The sequence below is a fragment of the Drosophila navojoa genome, chromosome 5 (genome assembly GCF_054131105.1).
Source record: "Drosophila navojoa isolate 15081-1374.11 chromosome 5, UAZ_NAV_1.0, whole genome shotgun sequence".
NCBI lineage: Eukaryota > Metazoa > Arthropoda > Insecta > Diptera > Drosophilidae > Drosophila > Drosophila navojoa.
In genome coordinates this window covers 19,852,227-19,872,452 of record NC_142893.1, presented here as the reverse complement: position 1 = coordinate 19,872,452, position 20,226 = coordinate 19,852,227, and the positions used below count along the sequence as shown (strand labels likewise).

General features: G+C 41.7%; 2 protein-coding genes across 51 annotated transcripts in view; one reads left to right on the top strand and one right to left on the bottom strand.

Moving 5' to 3' along the window:
- Positions 1-20,226, top strand: part of LOC108654630 (protein 5NUC) — a 124,068-nt gene that overhangs the window by 38,728 nt on the left and 65,114 nt on the right. The window lies entirely within an intron of this gene.
- On the bottom strand, positions 87-20,176 carry Patronin (calmodulin-regulated spectrin-associated protein patronin). 50 transcript variants are annotated; one of them, XM_089262135.1, is made up of 25 exons: positions 20,021-20,176; positions 18,735-19,132; positions 14,352-14,663; positions 14,191-14,279; positions 13,990-14,125; positions 13,678-13,928; positions 13,517-13,617; positions 12,311-12,463; positions 11,087-11,200; positions 10,614-10,811; positions 9,687-9,749; positions 9,344-9,487; positions 9,140-9,269; positions 8,710-9,073; positions 8,498-8,599; positions 8,053-8,199; positions 6,147-7,868; positions 5,403-5,639; positions 5,136-5,331; positions 4,585-4,659; positions 4,196-4,285; positions 3,534-3,638; positions 1,680-1,874; positions 394-676; positions 87-329 (listed from the first exon to the last, which is right to left on the bottom strand). In XM_089262135.1, exons 2-25 carry the CDS (start codon positions 18,762-18,764, stop codon positions 185-187), a joined length of 5,382 nt encoding a protein of 1,793 aa, XP_089118261.1. In that variant the 5' UTR covers positions 18,765-19,132; positions 20,021-20,176; the 3' UTR covers positions 87-184. The 50 variants fall into 50 exon arrangements, with proteins under 50 accessions (XP_089118261.1, XP_030238067.1, XP_030238078.1 ...); XM_030382207.2 differs by having other exon boundaries at positions 20,006-20,168; XM_030382218.2 differs by having other exon boundaries at positions 1,806-1,874; positions 20,006-20,168.

The following is a 20,226-nucleotide window of genomic DNA, read 5'->3' as shown; positions in this document are numbered from 1 at the left end:
TGACCCAGACCCAGAGCCCGACTCTAATCCTGACCCTGACCTTGCCACAGAGTCCTGCCCCAAAACCCAAGCACTAGTGCACTCTCTTGGTGTCGTAGTAAAAACTTTTAATTCGTTTTGCTTTCGCAGATGATTCAAAGTTGCAGAATAGTTAGCCATGGGCAAAGTAGCTTCGTACTTCGGCTTAAATCACAAGCGCCATGTCCTTTTTGCTGGGCAACTGTACCCGCTTGCCCTGCCACAGGGAATTGTGTATTGTGAAGGCGTCTATCGTAACGGTCAGATGCTTTGTGTGCACCTGCGAGAAGCATTTACCACCTGAGTTGTATCTGCAAGAAAATATATTCGAAATTGTCATTGAAATGTTTTTATTCACTAGTTTCAAATACTCACTTGAAGAATTTATCGAACATGACTTCGTCGACTTGACTAGGTCCCGTGCCGTACAGCTTCGTTACTTGATCCGTTTCGGGCAAGTAACTGTAGAGGGCCCGGAATTGACAGCCCGCATCCCGGAAGAGGACAAGAAAGTGTTTGGCTTCAGAGCGCGCAATCTTCTCGAGCACTTTCTGCTTGGCCTCCCGATTGACGGCGCCGGGAAACACACAGTACTCAACGGCATTTAGAATAATGCCGCGATTCGATTTGGCCGCTGGTTGTTTGTAGAGTTTTGGACCTACGAATGAATATCACAAATATTATAGTATGCCACAACAATTGAAATTTGCTATCTAATCGTGGATTTCTACTCGGGTGTTAATGGCAAGCTTTCTCAATTTTAAATACTTCGATTCTTTTTATTTTTGCTTCTAATCTGCAGGCAACGTGCATACAAGGCGTGATCCTTGGTCTATTTCATAGAACTTTGGCCTGTGTTGGGCTGGATTAGTAGAGCAGTTGTATGCATGTTTACTGTTATTATTTGATACAGAAACTCAAAATAATTAATTGATATGGAATTTAGCTAACAGGCCGCAGCTTGTGAATGAGCTTTCTAATTTATAATAATTGTGTACTTACATTTCGAACTAGCTATTCTAAAACATTCCAAAATTATAATAGGTACAAATATACAAATCACAAAAAAATAGACAAAAACAAATTTATATAAAAACTTAAAACTATTAAAATTGCTTGCATTTAAATTTAACCAAAATTAATTTTTCTTTTTTGCAAGTGTGCAGCGGTTAATTGGGCCGAATTGGGGTTTTTTAGAATTTCATTTTCATATAATACTAATAGTAATATTATAGAAGACACAGCTCGGTTTGACTATCGAAATCGTGGATTTGACGACGTAAAGGAAGATCGAATGGAATCGAAATACGCGCGACGTCCCTACGTAGTACATGGATGTACGTTTGTATAGGGCTTATATGCGGAAACACTCGATATGTATGTTTAATGTCACAAAATCATAATTATATGGAATCGGGAAACGAATGCACGTAAGAGACGAATAAAAAACCAATTGGTATATGGATGCAACAAATCGAGAACTGAACAAATGTAAATGAAATGAACGAAACATGTGAATATTCTATGAGGCGTTCCAAAATGATGTATATGCATGAAGAACCAATATGTGAATATGGTGTATATGTACGATATGTTTGATTGATTGATTGATTGTTGTTGTGGATGTATAGCTTGAGAATTTTTTGAGACTAAGTACAAACCCGAGTATTCCATGTTAGCATTCACAGTTAAAGACGTATCGCTTGATCCATCATCAAATCCGCGACGCTTCGATATCAAACCTGGCGGCAAAGAGCCTGGTCCAGAGGGAGATGGCATATGCCTACCTGATGCCGCCATTCCTGGTGACGGAGCGCGTCGCGGCGGAGTGGCCCGTCCCAGTCCCGAATCTGTGTCTAACCGGTAAGCGAGCAGATCGTTGCGTTCATCGAACATCAGTCATCAAGCATGCATTGAGACACACAGAGTTCACACAAAGCCACCAACAACCACAGGCAGTCGAGTCAGCGACAGAGACACAGGTGGAGATAGCGAGCGAGCGAGCGAGCGAGCGTGAGAGAGAGAAGAGCCGTCCATGCAGTAAACAATTCATTCGGTTCGATGCAGTTTCGATTTGGTTATTTGGTTAATTGCCACAGGATGAAGTCGATGGAAGCGATCGAGCGATGAATGTTAAGGCATTTATCGATTCAGTTAATAGATTTTTGGTTATTTTTTTCACATTTGTTGTTAATTCGGGTCATTTTTGTACACAAGTTTTGAATTGAGAGAAACGAGAAATAAAAGAGAATGTGTGCATTGAATTTAGTTAAAAACAATTTTGTAGATCGTATATACTTAAGGCCTAAATATGATCAGTCTGAGAGACCAGCAGAGAGAGAGAGAGAGATATAGAGAGAGCGAGAGAAAGCTCGAGTGTGCTTGTGACTGTGAGAGAGTGTGCGTATGCTGATGTGCGTATATATATGTATGTGTGTGCGGTTAATTCACAATTTAGGGAATAAATATCACAATCCTGTTCCCCACCAAGAAAAAAGAAAAACTCGGACAATACAAGTCGAAAAGCAAACCAGAACCAATTGCGAATTATATCAAACGATTGCCAAAATGACAACGGAATCTTGTTCGAGTGTTCAAATTATAGAAACAGTTTATAGAAATGCCGCCACCGCTTTCATTTATAGTCGTTGAATTGATCAATAAAAAAATCAAATTTTAATATAATAATAAATATAAAATATAATGAAATAAACGACTCATTAGAAAAATCTAATGAAGTGAAAAAAAGCCTACATTTACATAAAAATAAAAATTCTGGTATTTTTGCAAAATACATTTTTAATTTAAGCTTACGAAATGTAAATTGAAAAATGTTTTTAACGAGAGTAATGCAAGCTGGAAAACTTTCTGTTGAAGTCAAAAATTATTTTCACAAGCAACTAATAATCAACGTATTTATAAATGCTCAAAAAAGGGAACAAATAATAAAAAAATAATATACATAGCATAGACTCATAGATTGACTCATGTCATAAATTTGTGGTTAGTAAAAAATAATATGCATACATATGTATGTATGTATGTATATGAACTATAATTGTTATTCTGCATTACTCTCATTCGATATCAAGAAACACTATAAAAATATATTTGTAAATAAATAAATAAATTTAAAAAGTCGACTATTGAACAACTATTAAATATTACTAAATAAATTACACAAAGTACGAGTACAAAAATGTAAACTTTCACCAGAAAATGACAATCAAAGATGGTAATGAAAGAAAATAAGTCAAGATATAGCTAATCACTCACACTAATGGATAATGACAATAGAAACCTTCGACCAATGCAGAGTAAAATAAATAGATAGACATAAATCATAATTATCTGCATTTAACCAGAACCACAAAAACGTAGAAATTAAGATATATCATCATTAAGGCTACCACACAAAATCAGATACAAGTTAGGTAGATAGAAAATAGAGTAAAAAGTAAAAGGCAAGCAGCTTTAATTTTTTTTTTTTTTTTTAGCTGTGGAACGCTTCTTACCGCACAAATTCATTAGCGAATTGGATTTTCTGCCACGGAAATTAAGTGTGCTGCCCTTAGCAACTGATATACGCGATAGAGTGCGACCCCTTTCGACGGCTGGCTCTGTAAAAAGTTGGCACCACGGGCGATACGAGAGAGCCGAGTGCATAATACGTTTATCAATCAAGATTCAGATTTCTTTAAAGTTTTGTCACAACACAAAATATGATGATGCGATTGGTAAACTTAAACTTAAGCGACATTTTGAAATGTCAACCCGATCCCCAAAAACCATAATAGTTAACATCGAAACCAAAATCATATAAAAAGAAAATAATAATAACGCTGACCCCTGTGAATTTTACCCAGTGCGTGTTTCTTTTTTTTAATGTGGGTTAGTTTAAAATATATAAGGTGGCTTTTGGGTGTATTAGGTATATTAAAAATATAATATCTTAGCAGTGTTTTGTTTTGGTATTTTAGCCTTAATTAACTATAGTTAAGGGAATAAATTGAAATGTGTTAATCAGCGTGTGGGGGGACTAATGTTACAAGTCCGAGCCAGCGATTCCTTTTTGGTTTTTGGTTTTCGCTGTCAACACACGAACTAACCAACAAAAGCAAGAGTAGAAAAACAGAAGGGACAGAAAAAACAAAGGAAAAACAAACAATCTTATTACTTGTTACCCAGCACCAACCTCTGGAAGTTTTGTAAGATCCCCGTCGTCCAATCGGAGTTGAACTTGTGCTGGGATAATCATCGGGTGATTCTGTTGAACGAGATTAGTAATTATGTCTTAACAATAAAATTCTTCGTCCCAAAATCAATTTGTTATAAGAGCTACATTAGTTCAAGTGCTTAGAAATGACAATTTCGTCAATTCACAAGTTCCTAAACCAGTAAAATAAATAATTAAACTAAATAGATATCAAAACCAAGCCAAGCTTCTACGCAAACCAAAAATCGCATGCTTAATATAACTAAAAAAAAAAATAATAATAATAAAAATATATACCAAATGATATGAACAATGACATTAAATAAGAAAGCAACAAAAACATAAATTACCTTTTACTGTAAGCGAGTCTTGTGAGCCCCTATAAAAATCTCTTTTCATTGAATTGGAGCTTAGTTGACCGTAGCCTGTACATTTTTTTTTTTAAGGGACAACCAAGTTTTAAAACGAAAATAAAAACAAAAATTAACAAATGGCAAAACAAATTAAATCAATCAAATAAAGCGGCACAAATTATTAAAATACGTAACGCAAAAAATTCGTTTGCAATTTCGACAAGCCGAAATTCTTTACACACATAACAAACAACATACACATTTAGGGATCATTTCTACAAGTAGGTAATACACATAAAACATAGTTCAAAAAGCGGGGAATTGAACACAGACTACTCATAAATAAATACAGATAGCTTAGTAGTACTCTCGAGAAAGTCTTAGTAGACTTGCGACCTAAGTTTAGATTTGAGCACAGCCCTCTCTTAGCTAAAGTCACAGACAAGGAAGAAAGCTACGGTATTTCACTCGATCCGAGTGCTGTTGTCGTTGTGTGTCTGAGGCCGAAAGTAAGCGCAAACGTGCAAAAGTTTCGACGAAACGCTCACCGGTTAGATTTGAGCTCGAGCCCTTCTTTCCCCGACTGGATAGGCTTGAAGCCTCGCTGATATCCACACTGGCATCGTCGACGTGGATGGTTTTGGGGCGTGGCCTGGTCACACGCTGCTGTCTAAGACGAGGCGTGGTGCTTGAAGACTGAGGCTGCAGCTTTACATGCAAATCGGGCCTGTCCAGAGTCTTACCCTGCAAACAAAAACGAATCAGCATTAAAACATGGCATATATGTATGTATATGTATTTGATTTGTGATTTACCTCACGCTCGGCCTCTTCGATGGCTTTCTTTAGTCTATGTTGTTCCAATATGGCTGCTCGTCGCGCCATCTGCTCCTCCTTTTTGCGTGCGCGCTCCTCCTCCTTCTCTCGTTCCTTTTCTCGCTTCTGGGACGCCTCAATCTCTTTCCGCGCCTTCGCCTCCTCTTGCTGCTGTCGGCGCTGCAGCGAGAGCAACATTATTTTCTCCTTACGACGCTCCATTTCGTCAACAGATTCCTGGAAAAGGATAAAATTAAAATCTTTAAACTGTCCTATACCAAATTAATTAGGGCTTTTACTACCATCCGCTGAAACAGCTTTCACTACATGTAAAAACTAGAAAAAACACACTTAAAATATACAAAATTTAAAAAAAATATGTGACAAAGTTTTAGAAGTTTAAAAATATCGAAACATGATTACTAAACTGTTTATTACCAACTAAGCCTACTCAGGTAAGTTTTTCGTTCTCATATTGAATGATTAATCATGAATACGACGATCTTAATTGTTCGCTGAGGTTTTAAAGAACAACCAGTTTTAAGCTGGTAGATTTGCAAGTCTCTACAGAAGAGTTATTCTGAACGCATTATGTTTTAATTAGAAAATAATTGAAGGACCTTTGTACCAAATACTAGCAATACTTTAGGAAATATATATATATCTCTTAATTTAGTAACTATCTGCATTCGCTATCTATTTAATATCTCAAAGGACTCAGTTTTATTTTCCCCCGTTTCTTACCGGATCCAGATTAGTTGAGTCGGCGCCTATGACCAACGCCTTATTCTTGGCCGCCTCGGCGCTGGTGATACTGTGCTCAGCTCTCAGACGCGAGGGAGAGAGCGGCTGTGGCTGTTGCTGTGGCTGATTGGTGAGGTCCTCGAGGTGCCGCCGCTCTTGAGCATCGGGCTCGGCTCCCGACGTGGTGATCTGGCGCAGCTGGATGGGCGGCTCGTCTGTATATTTGTTGTAGGTGGCATTGCCGGCTGGTGAGTTAGACTGGCCGCCGGGGAAGTTGTGAATGCTGTGCCTAGCGGCCGCGGCGCTTTTGGCCTCCTCGATAGCGATGTTGTTGCTGTTGTGCAGTTGACTTAGCGATTCACGTTTAACGACAACTTGGTTGTCCACACTATCCCTGCTGGACTCCTTCTTCGGCGACTTTTTGGCGCGCAAAGGCGGCTTGGGCCGCTTGGGCTGGTCGTTGTCGAACGATATATAGAAGCCCTTCTCGGGTCGCTGCTCCTCACTGCTGCCGTTCCTGTCACCACCGCCACGCGGATCCTGAAAGCTGTTGGCCTGTATGGAGGGGCGCGAGGGCGAGGGTATGCGGTAGGTGAGATTTCCGCTTGTGATGTTCAGCTTATTGGAAATGAGCTCTCCGCTGTCGTAATCCTCAGAGCTGCTGCCGCGTCCGCTGTGCGTCGCCGGCAACTGTTGCTGCTGCTGCTGTTGCTGCTGCTGGTGATGCAGACGCTGCTGCTGCGCCACAAAATCGGAAATGCGAGTCGATTGCATTGACTCGATAATATTTCGTTCCAGCTCATCGACATCCTCCTCGTCGCCGATGAAGCAAATACTTTGAGGCGCCATCATGTCATCCGGCTGTCCCATGCCCATATTCTGGCCCATGTTGCCCTTGGGCGAGCGATTGTCACGCAGATTCGTCAGCGATTGCTGCCGCTGCACCCCGTTCGAGCTGCCGCTGCCACCGCCATGCATGCGCTGGCTATGCTGCGGCGACGATTGCACTTGGAACAGGTGCTGCAGCTCTCCGCCGCCTCCGCCTCCGTTTTGATGCAGCACAAAGCCCTGGGACGCGCCTGCGCTGGAAGGTGGCCGATTTGGCCAGCTTTGCTGCTGCTGCTGCTGTTGTTGTTGTTGTTGCATCTTCTTCTGCGTTTGCCAGGCATTCACATCCAACAGTGGCTGCTGCTGCTGCTGCTGAGCTTGCTGTTGCTGCTGTTGCTCGTAGGCAGCCGCTGCCGCCGAGTGCGCCCAGGTGCGACGCTGCGGGTGCCCCAGCGGCTGGGGCGGGGACTCATGCAGGTAAAAGTGATTGGCCGGCTGCCCGTACTCATCGTAGACGCTGTTGCGTTGCGGATGCTGCTGCTGCTGGTATTGTTGCATCGGGGGCGCTCCATAGGGCGAGTGGTTGTTGTAGGGCGCCCCACCGTTGTCGCTGTAGATGCTCTGCGGCTGCATGTAATGAGCGGGCGGCGACATGTACTGGCCGTGCTCGTTGACGTACTGCATCGGAGGCATTTGCATGGGCTGCTGATGTGGATGATGCTGCTGCTGCTGCTGCTGCTGGTAGGGATCGCGGCTGGGCGGACGGGAGTTGTAGGCGCTGACGGGCGCATTGAAGGCCTGCGGAAGATGCGGTGATGAGCCAAAGCTTTGCTGCATGGGTCGCTGCTGGTAATGGTGCTCGGCCAGATGCTGCTGCGAGCCATAGGTTTGCTGCTGCGGATGCGGTTAGCGGGTGGGAAGCACAAAACACACAGTTAGTCGAGAACAAAGGCACAAACAACGACAAAGGCAGACCAAATAAAGAACAAAAACAAAAAGCAATAACAAACCGAACTGAGTTTATCTGTTAATTTGGCAATTGGGTGAGATGCGTGGTGCGTGTTTGTGTGTCGCTTACCTGATTCAGCATGTTGGCTATTTGCTGTGCCTGCATCAGCTGCTGCGCTTGCAAATGCTGCGCCTGCATTTGGCTTTGCTGGGTGGCCAGCCGGTGAATATCCTGCTGGATATCCTGCAGATTCATGTTCATGATGGCAATGCTTTGCTGTTTTGTTTGTTTGTTTTGTAATCCATGGCACGACACATCCAAGACCAATGTTAAGTGTGTGTTAATGTGTGTGGGTGGTTGTGTGTTTGTTTGTGTGAGTGTCGAGTGTGTTTTTCGTTGTGTACAATTGTTATGTTTATGTTGAAGCAACCACGAACATTGATAAACGCAACGTGTGTAGGGAGAGGTATATAAAACGAGAGAGACAAGCGAATTAACATTTATCCGAAGGTTAGAACAAGCTCTGGAGTGGACACATTGAGATGCAAGACTTGAGTGTGGCGGCGAAACTCACTTGGTATTTGTCCATGTCGGCTGGATCCATTTCTGGCGTGCGCTTTGAATCGTTGCTCATGGTCTCCCACTTCAAGACGTCCGGACACGATTCCAAGTCCTCCTAATAAAAATAAAACAATTTCAATTAATACAAAACATTTACAAGTATACAAACTAAATTATAAACACTAAACTCAAGGGCTGTTCAAATCTAACACCTTGATTACCAACCTGACAAACTTTCTCCTGGTGCCGCAGCACTGCCAATTCGATCTTGCGTTTATCCTGCTCAATGCGACGTCGCCGCTCCTCCAGCTTCATTCGCATCGTCGACAGCTTGGTGGCATTCTCCAGCGAGCGCAGGTCGTCGTCACACGTCTCATACTGCCAGGTAGCCGGGCTCGCTGGCATGCTGCTGGTCGAGGACTTACGCACGGGCGTACTCTCCGGATCGTAGCCACTCGAACGGGCGTCATTGTAGTGCTCGGCGTTCGAGTAGTCCCCCCTGTCGATGGAATGTTGCTTGTTACGCGCCGGCAACGGACTGCCCGCATTGGACAGGTTATGCGCAGAGGCTGTGGGCACATTGTCGATGCTGTTGAAGAGAAGACAGATAGTTATTGGGCTGCTTTTCCTATTGATTTCTTATTGGGTCACCCACCTAGCCTGTCGGCGCATTGAATACTTTTCCGTTTCGCGATCCTGTTTTTCGGATCCCGAATCCGTATCGTAGCCTAGCTGCAACGTGCCACGAGCATCTGCAATCGAAGATCGCACAGCTACGGCAGGTTCTGAAAATTGATAAAAGAGAACGAATTGAGAAAGTGCAAATGAGTGAATCATAGATTCATATATCTTTACTTACCCACGCTTGTGTTCGATAGCTTTCGCTCTCTGTCCCGTTCACGCTCGTAGCGTCCCAGCGTGTTTATCTGATCCTGTGAGCCACCAAAGTTCTCGATCGTCAGCTGCGAATCTTCGCTGGAGGAGTTTCGTCGCGACCGACGACCTGAAACGTGATCATTCATAGTTAGTCTTCAGTTCGCTTGACGGGCTCGTCGATCAAATGGAAGGGAAAAGCAACTCGCATTTAGTTAATATAGATAACCAAAAGCGAAGATAACTAAATATCTTATATAAGTACATTCAACACACAAACACGCACGGGAATTCAAACACCGACTAATGACGAATTTGTTTTTGCATACCTGCGAAACTTGGACGCCGGTTCTGATCCCAGTTACTTGGTCGACCCGCAGCGACAAAATCGCCTGTTTCGATTGTCAATTTAAGAATCAAATTAATTTGAAATCAAAATGTAATAATAAAATCATAAGGTTAATGCAAACTAAAATGATAATGAAAGTTTTCAAATGATTTGCAAAATATAATTAAGATTACAAACAGAACAAAATTTAAATAAAATAAAAATAGAAAATGTGATTTATGATCGAGGGTATTGCTCTAAGGGGAATCTATGTTAATTCAATGTTGAGAAGTCTTTTCACTTTTCCTATTGCTAACTATTAACTGAACTTTATATTTTAATATATTTTATTCTAAGATATTCTTTCATTGAATATATATTGGTGTAGTTAAAAAAACATTATTGGTGTTTCAATTCACGATTCTATGTTTAGCTCTTAAAATGTAGTTTCTCTCTATCAAAATACTCAAGAATTATCTAAAAGTTCCTCTTACACTTGCATGAAACTTCCAATCAAGTTGCTTCAACCTAAAATTCAAGTATTTCTATTTATTTAAATATATGATTCCATAGCATGCCTATGCCTATGCCTCTAATTTCCCTTGCAATTTCTCAGTAAATGACATTTGAATACGTAAGTAATGCCTAGAATAAACTGAATCGATTTAACTTACTGCAGTTAAATCATTCACTTCTTGCTAATCTAAAATCTCTTCTTTTCTAACTCTGACAAGTCTGAATATTTTGTCTTGAGCTACCACTGAGGCGATGATCTATCTCTTCAAATAGAATAAATACACACGTAATGCAGCTAATTATTCAGTTGCCTACACTCTGGAACTCAATTAACGCAATTGTGGGATCGGACACGCGAATGTGTGTGTGTGTGGCGAAATAATATGAAATACGAGTTAAAAGTCTGCCAAACCTCTCTCGTCTGCCTTCGACTCGACATTGTTCTTTTCTTTAGCCTGGCGCAAGCGAGCTGGAACCAAGGGCTCCTGCTGTGACTGCGGTTGCTGTTGCTGCTGAAGCTGATAATGTTGTTGCTGCTGCTGCTGCTGTTGCTGCTGCGAGTGCATAGATGAAAGTGTGGTAATGCCCCGCGACTTGTGCACGACGAAGGCTGACACATGCGAATCGAGGAGAGAGGCGACGGTGGTGGTGGCAGTGACGTTCACGTTAGCAGCACGTTGCGGTGCAGGTGGGCGTGGATGTGGGAGTCGGACAGTTTTTAAGCATGTGTGGTTAATGGTTCGGTTGGTGTTTCAGGAGAAAAGAAAGAAACAAAACAAAATAATTTCAATTAAAATTAAAACTTTACACTTCGGCTTACAAATTGTTAAACCAATAGAAAATAAAAATAAATAAGCTTGTAAATAAAAGTCCAGTGTTAATTACCTTCGGCCTGATTGCCATCAAAGTTATTTGACTGCATCGTTTGATACTCGGTGGGCGGAGTTGATCTGCGATTTAAGCTGCCGACGCCGACGCTAAATGAATTTGTGTGCGGAACTAAAAATACAAATGGAAATACACACAAAACAAATAAAAATCAATTCTATAAAAACACATAAACTTGAAATGCCAATGCATATGAGCAAAGCAAATTAGCAAAAGCAAAAAAATAAATAAACAAATGCAGAGTGAGGTCGTAGATCCGTGTGGACTGTCTAGGGAAACTATTGAAAACTTGCCCACAGAATATTGTTGAGAATTACTTCCCTAAAAATCTTCAGTAATATACCTCTAGCAATGGACTAAAAGTTTACTTTAGAAAACTATACAGTCTAAATGATCTTAAATTCAAAGTTTTATTTATGATTAAAATCAGACAATCTTTCCAAGTGGAAGCTCTTAACATACTGTAAAAGTATATCTGAGTTATACAATATAAAAGCTAGATTATCTATAAGGATTGCTCAATAAATTTCCTGATGAGCTGATCAATTATAAAGAAAATGATTGTTAGTTTGAAAGTTATACACTTTTTTACCTCTAAAAACTCACACTCCACTCCATTTACTTCTAACTTACCACAATCAAAGTTCAAAATTGATAATAATTATTATTCTATTGTCTTGTCAGTTAGTTGTGTAAGTCTCTGGGATGCATTGCAAAAAAGTGCTTTAAAAAAATATGCATTGGAGCTAAAGATCTCATGTGAGGAAATAATTTAAACAGAGGAGTGTGCAGAGCTGCGGCAGCAACAACTCCAACTTTTGGTATGGGTGCAGTGATATATTATAGTTGTTACTAAACGAGCTAGTGTCGATTTGAATGCTGGCTGTGATATTAGTTGACTTGGGCTACGATTGCTTAGTATTAGATTGCAAGAGCAAAGCGGCGGCGGCATTGTGGGTGGGGGTAGCAAAGGGGGGAAATAAACATCAGAAACGGAATATGAGCAAAACAGGCAAACGAACAATTAAACAAACAGCAAACAATGAAAATGCAAAACATTCATGTTAAGAAACGAGGCAACAAACAAATGGAATTTGAGCTGGGGTTGGCGGGGCACACACAATAAACACACAGAAAGAAATAACTCTCGGGGTCTGGGGGGACCCCTCGAGCATGTTTTGCAATTAATAGAGAGAGAATGAGAGACAAAGTGAGATAAACCTTGAAACGGCGGCCGACTCGAGGGTGACCCCATGGGCGGCTGGTCGAGATCGCTGCGTAAGTCGGGTATGGGCGTTACGGGTTGCACGGTGAGGCCCCGTCTATGGCAGATTCCGTGCTCATTGGCGCCCTGGCTCCGCCTTTGGATGACATCTGCGCGACACGTCAGCCAGGTGTCAGTTGATCAAAGTGTACGAAATTGTTGTTGTCAATAATAATATTGTTGGTGTTTTGGTTGTTGTTGCAGTTGTCGTTGTAGTTGCATGGGTGTCAGTGTGTGTGTGTATTGTTGTTGAATAAAGAGAGAGCGCATGGTGTTAGCACCCCATTCAGTTCAGGTGATTTGTGGTTTGCACAAGCGTTTGCACATAAACAAAGAAAGAGAATCAAATAGAAAATTGATTTGATTTGATTTGATTTCAATTGATTTGTATTGTATTGTATTGAATTGTTCATTAGGTTAACTACTTCATATTGCTTTCGAAATGGATCACGTGCGGGATGACTGCAGCCGGATAAAATGATCAAAACTAAATGATTGTGGTGTACATGATTGTTGGGCGCCAATTGATGTGATGGGGATGACCAACCGCAGTAAATCAGAGCAATTTCCGTATGGTCTACTGGTCTGGTTAGCGGCAGTGGAAAAGGTGCTATCAACGAAGGGTGACTCAATTTGTGGCTGCTCCATCCTAAAATGCACATCTGCTTAGTGAAACTGTTAACAACTAATGTAAAGCTGCTTTGGTTATTGCTTCGCGTGTAGGCAAAGAAAGAACAACTCATAGGCAGAGAACTACGAATCGATAAGTAGGATGGAGGACTGACTCGATCTGCTAGTGTAAAAATATACTTTCTTAACGTGTTCTATTTCCCATAGAGTTTATCGAAATGTTAGCCAATTAAATAAATCAACTGATTAAATTTCTCTTTCGTTATTACAAAACGCAGCCATAAAACAAAAACTAAAGCAAAACAAATATAATATATAAGAAATTAATATAAAAGGCAAAGCAAATCATAGGCAAATTATGCTTTTGAACAAAACTTCATAGAACAACAAAGACAACGCAGACAACGACGACGAGGACCACGACATGCCCCAGATGAAAACACACAAAGGCCAATGGGTTGGGTCGAGGGGTAGTTTGGAATGCGATGCGGTGCATAGTTCAATGAGTTGAGTTGAGATGGTCTGTAACTTACCCTGCCCATCCATGCCCGGGTAACAGACGCACTTGGCTGGGTGTATCTCAAATAAATTGAATAAATCCGTCAACAGCAACACCAGATTCAGTTTCATTGAGCTGTCAATAAGAATAAGGTTAGCTATGATAATCGAGTGGAGTGCATCGAGAAGGACTTACCCTCGCATATATGTTATATCCTCGGGCGTCATATGGAAGACGCCGTATGGCAAATGCTTTTGTGAGAAGTTGCTAACGAGCAGTATGTTGTGTATGGAGTCCTCAACGGCAGGCAAATAGTTGATGCGCACACTCGTCCACGGCACCACCTTGGGGCAGTAGTAGGAAATGAGCAGCGCCAGGCAGATGCCGTCGCACAGATCCTGAAAATCCCGCACTGGCGGTATGTCCGGCGTCTGCAGACGCGTACCCTGCAAAGAGTATAATCGAAATTAAAATTGCGAATTCGACTGGAATGAATGTTCGCCTTACGATCTCATCCGGCACACTTGACTCTAGCTCCTTCACAATGCGCTTCTTAAGCGCAGCGCACGCATGCGATATCCATGCAAGCAGGCCCTGCTCGTAGGACTGGCCTGGAGGCGCTTGATAGTTGCTACCAGATATTCTGCAAGTGCATAAGAATGTTAGCAAAGCTTTATACATACAAACACAAGTTGACTTGCTACATACCTTCGTATTGCCGACACAACACGGTCACCCGATGATATTTCCTTTGCATATAAAACCATCAGCGATTCTATCACAGACATGTGGGCGTTCTACAGAACAATTAGAAAATCGAGTTGATTAATGCATTTCAATTAATGTTTGGACTGTCGTGGATTACTCACAATTCGCAACGGATTCGTCTGAATTAATACCGTTTCGGTAATGGGCATGTCCGAGGACTCGGCCACAGGGACACCCTTGCGCGCTAGCGTCTGTAATATTGACCAGTGATTTAAGCTTTGGTAGTTGGGATCGGAGTACAAATTGGACAAAGTTTGGCAATAAAGCGTCGCATTGCCCAGCTCCACAACGATTTGTGGCTTGAGGCGCTCCTGGTTCTCGTGATCGCGATAGAACGGCTCCTTAAGGTTGTCTGGCACGCGATTGTTGAATGCTTTCGAGAGCAGCCATTTGACGGAAGCACGTTGACGAGCCTGCAAAGCAATGGAGAAAATGTTGTTAATAGAGGAGAAAGAAGAGGAAACACAGAAGTGCTTATAGACTAAATAGTTATTCAATATTAGCAGTCAAATAATATCATTTATACTATTTGCATAAGCAAGACTTTCCATTTCAGCTATGGAAATGAATTGGTTGTATACTGTATATCATATAGATATATACAGATTTTTTTTGCACACTCTTTGATTGATGTAATTGGAGTGCAATTTCTTTGAACATGCTGCGTCAAAATCTACATCCGGCTAACAGAGAAGGTTATTGAAATGAAGGCATTAATTCAGCAGTTGGCTGGCAAACCTTACGGCGTACTTAATACTGCATTTTAATATCGAGGCAATTATGTAGTGCGCTCTCGCAGCTGGGTCTGTGTGTATCAGTGCCCTGCTGCATCTGTGTATGTGTGTGAAGCCATGCGTACAATCTTCAATATGAGTTCGATAAACTCGCTGGTGTTTGGCTTGGCGTGCGCCGTTTCTTCATTGTGTCTGTCCGTCTCTCCGTCTGCCTAGTTGTCCGAGTGTCTGTTTGTCTTGGATGGTCACTCAGCATGAAAAAGAGGGAATGCCCAGACCGTGGGCCCGTGGCCAAACAGTGAACACTTTTTGCTATTGCCATTGCCGTTTGCAGCCGTTGCATCTTTTGAGAATCTCAAGTGCAGAGAGTTATTTCCATTGCAACTCTATTTTATACGCCTCAGCCATTGAGTTTTGCCCATTTCTTCTTAGAAGCATCTCGAGCATGAGCTCTTATTAGTTCTTTTTACTGCTCCTTTTGCGCAATTGGAATCTTAATGGAATCTAATCGGAATGGGAGCAGACATATCTGACAGAGTACTTGAACGATTCAGTCGACTCATTTGCAGACCAGACCTGCAATTCTCAACTCTGATTCACTATGAATCAAGTCAAATCTTTATTTTATCTTTCTGGAATCACTCCGTTATCCGCTTTAAGTAACGCCCACTTTTGGAGCATGCTCTTTGTGTCTGGCTAAATTGGATTCCTAATGGAATCTAATCGGAATGAGAACGTTCATCTCTTAACAAGTTGGCTGAACGATCATCTAATTCAGCAGACGCACTCATAGATAAGACTTACAAATTCTAACAGTGATTCAATTTGTCTTATCGACAGGCGAATCCATTCTAAAACAAACATACATATGTTCGACATTTTAGTGTCTTTAAGGAATGTGTTCTCGATAAGAAAGAGTCAAATATCAGTTTTCACTTATATTTGAACGATTTATAAGTGCCGGATTATGTTGGCATGTGAAACTGACCCAATGATAGATAAGGAACTTCTATTTGTTTTGTACCAAATAACAGAATTATTAATAGTTTTCACTGAATGTGGATTTATTTTGAGGAAGTCAAATGATAATTTCCTTTTCAAAAATAGAGAGTAGGTTTTCAATCATATAATAAATGTAATATATTAGACAAGTTAACATAATTGGCAGGCAGTTTCTGACAGCTCCAACGGGCTTTGCTGTTTAGCCAAAACAAGTTTTCTATATTGTTTAAGAGCGAATTATCCGAAGACCTCAACTGGCTTTTGATGCGAGAATATTTAAAAAAATTATTTGTTGTTGAGGTTGAACAAGGTCATACAAATAAAGAACCAATCATGTCTATAAATTATCAACTCCTATATTAATTAATATAATAATTATATGGGACACAGAGTATAAGGAATTAATTATATTTGATTTTAATAAAGTACCATTTAGTTATAATAAATGTAGTTAATCGAGCTCTTAACTAAGTGACCCCAATTTACGATCTATAACCTTTAATAAAAGGAATATTTAGTTGAAAATCGATACATTTGTACTGCAGTCTTTCCAGCAACAGGTTAACGAGTGTCGAATATGTTGGCGTAGGTCGAAGACCGTCGAACTATGCGAATTGGCCAACAAGTCGAATGGCGAACGGACAGACAGATGAACAGATGTGGACAGGTGGCCAAACTTCCTGTGCAACCAGTTTTTCTTCACACACTTTCCACCAGATTCAACAGTGGCAAGAAAATGCATTTTTTATTTTAGCTCTTTTGTTATGATTATCTAATGCTCAAGTGTTTGTTTGTGTGCGTGCTTGAAACTCAAATTTCAAAATGTAAACATTTTACTGTCAAACAGCCACAGCGGCAATAATAAATTGCTGTTGGCTTCAACGCCCACATGGATGGCATAGATACATAGTTCAACTTTTGTCGCTTCTAGCATGGTGTATGTATGTATAAATAAGTACATATGGAACACACACGTACATGTACGTATGTATGTATGTATGTGCATGTGCAGACATGGATGTGAGTATTTTTGAGTGCACCAATACCCATACACACTTCACATTGGAAGTGCTCGCAATTCAAATTACGGCTTGACGCTATTTATGAATTTGTCGTTATCTTGCTCTTGTTTTTGTTGTTGTTGTTGTTGTTGCTCTTCTTCTTGGCTGGCGTGCCAGAGAAATGTGACGATAGGCTAAATATAAATGCAAAAGGAGCACACAAAAACTCTTTGCTTTGACAATTGTGAGCGAACTTTTGTGTTTTGGATAATGGAGAACGAGAGGCCGGAGAGCACAAAGTGAACGGGAAAGAGAGCGAAGAGAACAACGCAGACATTGTCGGCAAATGTTTTGAGGCTGCTGAGCGTGCGCCTTATATTTTATATGGGCCTCCTTTTCTTTTCTTTTATTTTTTGTTGTTTTAAAAGCCCATAATGCGCTAATTGCTTAAAGAGCTTAGCAGCAGCAACAACAACAACAACAACAGCTATTGGAATGGCAGCTAGATAAAAAGTTGGAAACAGTCGATTGTCTATGAGGCGTTTAGCTTTCTAGGGAGCTGAAGCAAATTTAGTGAACGGGGAGGGGGGAGGGGGAAAGGGAGCCAAGAGCCGGTAGCACGCACGCAAGCAAGCTACACACCCATTTCAAAGCTAAGAGTCGAGCTCTGAAGGTTGCCAAACTGTCAAAAAGTGAGACCATCAGTTAATCAGTTACATTTTGTTGTGTGTCTCATTTTCTTGGTTTTGCGTACATTATAGAGAAGCAAACATATGTACATATGTACATATAAATGTAGGTTTGTTCTTGGCTGTGTTTTATTTAGCGATTAGGTCATGCAACAGCAGTTAAAGCAGCGGCAGCAGCTACAACAGCAACAACAACAAACGTTTACGCCACAAACAACAACAATAGCAACAGCAATAGCAGCCGCATTGAAAAGTATTTTCCGGCTGCGGAACCAATTTATGAATGGGAGTTTTAAAGTTGATTGAACAGCAGCGAGCCAGCAGGCAGCCAATGCCAATACGTAGCAGCTGGCCACACTGATTGCTCTGCAAGCGTCGTCGCTGTTACTGTTGACTTCGCTGCTGCTGCTGCTGCTGACGCTGACGCGGCCGTTGTTGTTTGCATTGGGCTTAAAACCAGTCAAACGGTAAGTAGGTGTCGGTCGCATTTTAAGGCGCTAGCCAATTACTTGGCCGGTCAGTGGGAGCGGCAACGGCGGCAGCGTGGCGTGAGCGGTTACCTCAGCGCACCATTTTGGCAAAGAGAGTAGGTGGCTGACTGAACGTTAACGTCAACGTCGGCGTCGACGTCGCTATGCCGTTACGCTTATGGCCAGACGGCAGACAAGCTAGCAGCGTTTGATGAGCGCATTGCAAAGGCGTTAAACGAATTAATGACGGCGACGTCGTCGTCCAACTCTTTGGGGAGTAGCTACAACAGCGACGTCGGCACATCCAGCGGCAGCGGCAGCGGCAGCGGCATCGAAGTCTCAGTCGGTGCAGGAATTTTAATGAGCGCGATATTTAGTTTGCGAGACACACACATACATACATAATGACTTATTAGAAGCACTTACAAACTCACATTCACACAATCATACACACACTTGTATGCATACATATGTAAGTGAGCGAGTCTGTGTGTGGGAGCGCACGCACACCAGCAACAACAGCAGCATGGATTAGTTTCTGTTAAAGCAGGGGGGTTTGGCATATGTAATGGCTAAAAATATGTTTACCTGTCGTATTTCCTGTGTTTCGGCATCCATCTTGGAGATGGGAGATGACGATGATGACGCTGCACTTTACCGTTTTACCGAGCCAACAGCTTTGACTAAAATTCTTTCGATGAAATTGTTGTTGCCGTTGCAGTTGCACTTGCAACAGCGGGGGCAACGGATGTCACTGGCTGTCCGACGCCCAGTCTCCGCTGCACTTGCAGTTCACTTTTCTTTCTTCACTGGCCGAGCAGTTGATTGTTGTTGTTGTCGCTGTCGTTGTTGTATTTTCCACACTTTCCTTATTGTGTTGGGGTTTCTGCTCTCGTACTCGCACTATCTCTCTCTTTCTTTTTCTCCTTCTTCTGCTTCTTTTTTCTCTCTTTGGCTTGGAATTTTCACTTCAGCCGTCGAGCAGCCTAAAATCACGCACACACAAACACATCATTACAAACATATACTATATATAAATATTTATAAGCACTTTTACAGCTACATATTTTGTGAATTTTTCGCAGAAATTAATTGCGCGCACGCATTTGCCAACTATTCGCGAAGCACAGTAACAGCAGCAATAGCAACAGCAACAACAGAAGCAACAACATGCGGAGTAACACAAAACATAGAAAGAGAAGAAAAGTAGCAAAGGAAAACTGTGAATCATTCACTGGGCGAACTTTGCAGTGGGCGGCAACAGGGGGTTGGCTTTGCCGTGGAATTGTGCTTGGCACAATAACAGAATAACAGACTAACAGAAGCGAAGCAGCACAGAGCTGAGCAGAGTAGAGCAGCGCAGTGCACTGCATCAGCAGCTACGCAGCGGCAGAGGTGGCAATGATTTTTAGTGGCTTGTCGCAGCATCAGCTGTTGCAAATAGGGGTCAGAATAGACACAGAAACGCACTTTTTGATCAACTGACGTTAGTTTTAAGATTATTAATGCACAATATTTAGTGTGGCAGTTTCGCTTTTTTGCAATTTTCCACTTTTCCGCGATTGCAGGCAGTAATAAATGAAAACATTTTTTTTTTTTTTTTTGCCTTGCTTGTTGTTGCTGTTGCGCTCGCCGTTGTTTCTCTCTCTTTTATGCGCGATACGCCGTCGAACTGGTAGACACTGTTATGCTCTTCGCTCTCATTGGCGACTAGGCGTATGATGACGACGGCGACGGCGACTGCGGCAGCGACGCCAACGTTGACGTCAGTTTGCGAGCAGCAACGAAATGATGACCGAAAAATGTTGATATGTGTGCGTGGTAAACGCACATTCTTCTTATATTTAACATTGCTTTACCGCTTGGATTCATACAAATGCATTTTACACGTTACGCGCTCGGTTTGCATTCAATTTAACACTTTCTATTTAATTACAAATGGACTTATATCGAATAACAACTAGCTGCTGCTCTTCCAAAATTTTCTCTGAATGCAAGTGTTTGACAGCGTCGATAGACGGCGTTTATTAACACTAGCAGCAGTATATTGTTGTCCAATCGACCTGCCGCCACAATTTAT

Coding starts and splice junctions, on each gene's coding strand:
- Patronin (XM_089262135.1), bottom strand. CDS start 18,764: ATGGATGCCGAAACACAGGAAATACGACAG. Junction 14,280..14,351: donor AGACGAATCCGTTGCGAATT/GTGAGTAATCCA, acceptor ATTGTTCTGTAG/AACGCCCACATGTCTGTGAT. Junction 8,600..8,709: donor ACCAGGAGAAAGTTTGTCAG/GTTGGTAATCAA, acceptor TATTTTTATTAG/GAGGACTTGGAATCGTGTCC.